The 3,573-nt window shown below is 35.9% G+C and overlaps 1 protein-coding gene across 1 annotated transcript; it reads left to right on the top strand.

The window, feature by feature from the left end:
- The first annotated feature begins 2,399 nt into the window (after window positions 1-2,399).
- On the top strand, window positions 2,400-2,858 carry LOC132281384 (uncharacterized). The gene has a single exon (XM_059783094.1). It carries the CDS (start codon window positions 2,400-2,402, stop codon window positions 2,856-2,858), a length of 459 nt encoding a protein of 152 aa, XP_059639077.1.
- Window positions 2,859-3,573: the final 715 nt, after the last annotated feature.

Genomic DNA, 3,573 nt, shown 5'->3' with positions numbered 1-3,573 from the left:
CCATCTTTTGTTCAATTTCAGGATGGATCAAATGCCCCTATTACGCACGTTGAAACTGTTCATCTTTCATCCATTAAGCTTGAGAACGTTTTATTTATCCCATATATCATTCAAATTTAAGCTTTTATCTGTGACTTTATCTAGGACGTTTGGACATTGTACAGTTCACGAAGAGATACTACTTTCAAGCAACTTCAATAATGGGCATCATAAAACCACCCTTCATTGATCTTTGGCATGCATTAGCAGCTTGGTCACTTATCTTATTGTACTCCAATAATTATATTAAGGATGTTTCATAGACATCTTGTTCAAAAATAAAGTTCATAAAATTTGTCTACAAGAAAAACAAGGGTGTTTGTCTTACCATTCTAATTATATCATTACTAGCTAGTAGACCTTTTGCTTTAATTCATTGTGACATATGGGGTCTTTTTTCTCTACCATCTTTAAATGGTTGTCGCTATTTTGAACCATTATTGATGATTTGAGTCGATGCAATTGGATTTATCTTATGCAAGTCATGACTAAAACTAAAAATATTTTGCAGTCTTTTTTTTATATGGTTAAGACTTAATTCCACTCTTGCATTTACTCACTTTATTCAGGAAGTTGTGCTAATTTTTTTCACACATACAACAAGTTCGATTGGATAATGGTTCCGAATTTATTTCTAATGATACGCAAAATATTGACATCATTCATCAAAGTATTTGAGTTTTCGAAAAAAAAAAGAAGAAGAAGAAGAAGAAGAAGAAGAAGAAGAAGAAGAAAGAGGAGGAGGAGGAATCTTAAAGCATAACTATCGTCACCTTCTTGAGGTTGTTCACACTCTTCATTTTCAAGAACACTTGCCTTTAAAATTTTGGGTTGAGTGCCACACAACAACATATCTTATCAAAAAAATGCTAACCCCTCTTTTATCTTGAAATTTCATATGAAAATTTATTGAACTCATAATCGGACTTTTCTCATTTGCATGTGTTTAGTAATTTATGTTTGTCTCATAATCATAATATTATATATAAATTTACCCCACGTGCCAAACCCGGTATTTTTATTGGTTACCCTTAAGCTCAAAGGGTGATTGAATTTTTTACATTGCGACTAAAAAACTATTTTTGTTTTTCTTAATGTTATATTTCTTGAAGGAAAATTTGTCTTGATTTGTCTAGATCTATACCATCACCATCCAATGTCAATCCTTTATCTTTAAGTGATAGCCCAAGTTTTGATTATCCAATTGGTTCTTCTTCTCTCATTGTACCATCTATGGTTGATATAAATGTTGTTCAACAAAGTAATCCAACAATAGAACCTACTGTTGGTCAAAGTTTTTTTAATGATTCTGAAGCAGCTAGTTTAGAACCAAATCTCATCTTTTCTTCTACTGGTACAATGTCAATTGGCCGTCTTAGTCCCAATTAGGAACCACCACCTTTCATGGCCGATTACCACTGCTCTATCGCCACTCATTAAATGTCTACCTTCTTCATCCGATTCCAAGTTGGCATGTACACTGGTACCTTGCATTCTCCATCAATCAATATATATATATATATATATATATATATATATATATATATATATAGTCCTAACTTTTAGTTGCACACAGAGAGGGTTTCTTTCTATAATTTGTTCAATAAATGTGCCTAAAACTTTCTCCCAGAGTATGAAGTCACCATAGAAGTGGGAGACCATGGAAAAGAAATAAAAACTCTTAGAAAAACATAATACTTCCATCTCATCTTTTCCACCCAACGAAAAACTAATTGGTTGCAAATAGGTGTATGTTGGAAATCTTATCTTTAAGTTGACTCAACGATTATGGCAGATTTATTAGGTCTTCAATATAGGCTAATTTTTAGGGATTTTATTTTTATTCTGATTTGATTTAATTTAATTTTATTCTTTTTATTTTGATTTTATTTTATTCTTTTTTCCATATTTGTAATTTTTTGCTTGTATATAATGATAGTCAGGCTCTCAAATTGAGTACGTCAATTTTACCAAGTTACTTTTTGGTATCAGAGCCTCAAACATACGCCTCCCCCATCTCTCTCTCTTTCACTGCCTCTTTTAATATCTCTCTCTACTCGTTACAGCCCCTTCCCTATTTTTTTTTTCACAAACCTTCTATCTTTTTCAGGTTGCTGTTGCGACAGTCCTAGGGGGAGTCAATCTCCTCTAGGTTCGACCCCTGTAGGGGTATTCCCTTAGTCTTTTTCATGCACTAAGGGTCAGAGACGTGTTTGTAATTTTTTGGGGCTGCCGGGATATTCGGCAGCATTTTCGGATCAGACCGCCGTGTCTCCGGCTTCTTGATTTGATCAAAATCAGGTCTATTCCTCCTTTATTTGGAATTATTGGTAATCTGTTGAATTGATCTATTTAATATTATGCCTGAATCAAGTAATAATAAAGAAACTCTCTTTTCGGTGCAACACACATTGGCTCAACGCGTTACTAGTGTGTTGTTGAATGGCCGTAATTTTGCATCATGGGCTCGTTCCCTCTGCCTCTATGTTGGTGGAAAAGGCAAATCAGGATGGATTTTGGGTACTGAAAATAGGCCAGATATTAAAGATCCTAAATATGCTCAGTGGGATATAGACAATTGCACCATTTTAGGATGGATGTTTAATTCTATAGAGGAACGCATTTATAATCTATTCATGTTTTATGACTCTGTTAATGACTTGTGGACTGCTTTGAATCAAATGTATGTTCATTCTAGGAATGATGCTCGTATTTTTGAATTATATCAAGATATTGCTAAGGCCTCGCAGGAAGGTCTGAATTTGTCTGTAACTGATTATTTTGGGTATTTGAGATCTCGTTGGGAGGAACTAGCTTAATATGAGCCTCTCAGTGAATTTCCTTCTAAGGCAGCCTCTCTTCTTGTCAAACGTCTTGATCGTCAGCATACCTATCAGTTTTTTATGGGATTACGCCCAGAATTTGAACCACTAAAGTCTCAAATCTTGAATGCATCACCAATGCCATCCCTGTTGGAAGCCTTTGCTACTGTTGATGGTGAAGCACGCAAGCACCGTTTAATTCAGCCATCAATTGTCCCTGTACCAGTGTCTGAGCCTGTTGGGGATAGTATAGCTTTTGCAGCCAACTTTGGATCACGAGCTTCTGGAGGTCAGATTATTTGTCACCATTGTGGAGGGGTTGGACATGTTAAGGCTCGTTGCTTCAAACTTCATCCTGAACTGAAGCAAAAATTTTCTAGGAACCGTTTATCTGGAACTGGTTCTTCTCGTATTGCGGCTTTTGCAGAAACTCCTGTTACTACTGGTGGATCTACTGTATTTCCTAGACTGAGCCAACTTCAGTCTCAGATTGGGCATATCCAAGACCAGCTTGGCTCCCTTGCTTCTAGAGTTAGTGCTTCTTCAACTGCTCCCACTACAACTATTGCTATAGGTACTCCTACTGCATTTCATGTTAAGGCCAAGCAACCCACTTGGGTTCTGGATTCTGGGGCCAATGATCACATGACTGGTGAGTTATCAGTTTTTTCTTCTAATGTCATACCTGTTACCTAATCTGTATATCTTGTGG

This window comes from Cornus florida, unplaced genomic scaffold (genome assembly GCF_030987335.1).
Source record: "Cornus florida cultivar Cherokee Brave unplaced genomic scaffold, ASM3098733v1 CherokeeBrave_3.0.0_Hap2_Chr11, whole genome shotgun sequence".
Classification (NCBI taxonomy): Eukaryota; Viridiplantae; Streptophyta; class Magnoliopsida; order Cornales; family Cornaceae; genus Cornus; species Cornus florida.
The sequence above is the reverse complement of the archived record's forward strand: the minus strand, read 5'-3'. Positions and strand labels throughout refer to the sequence as shown.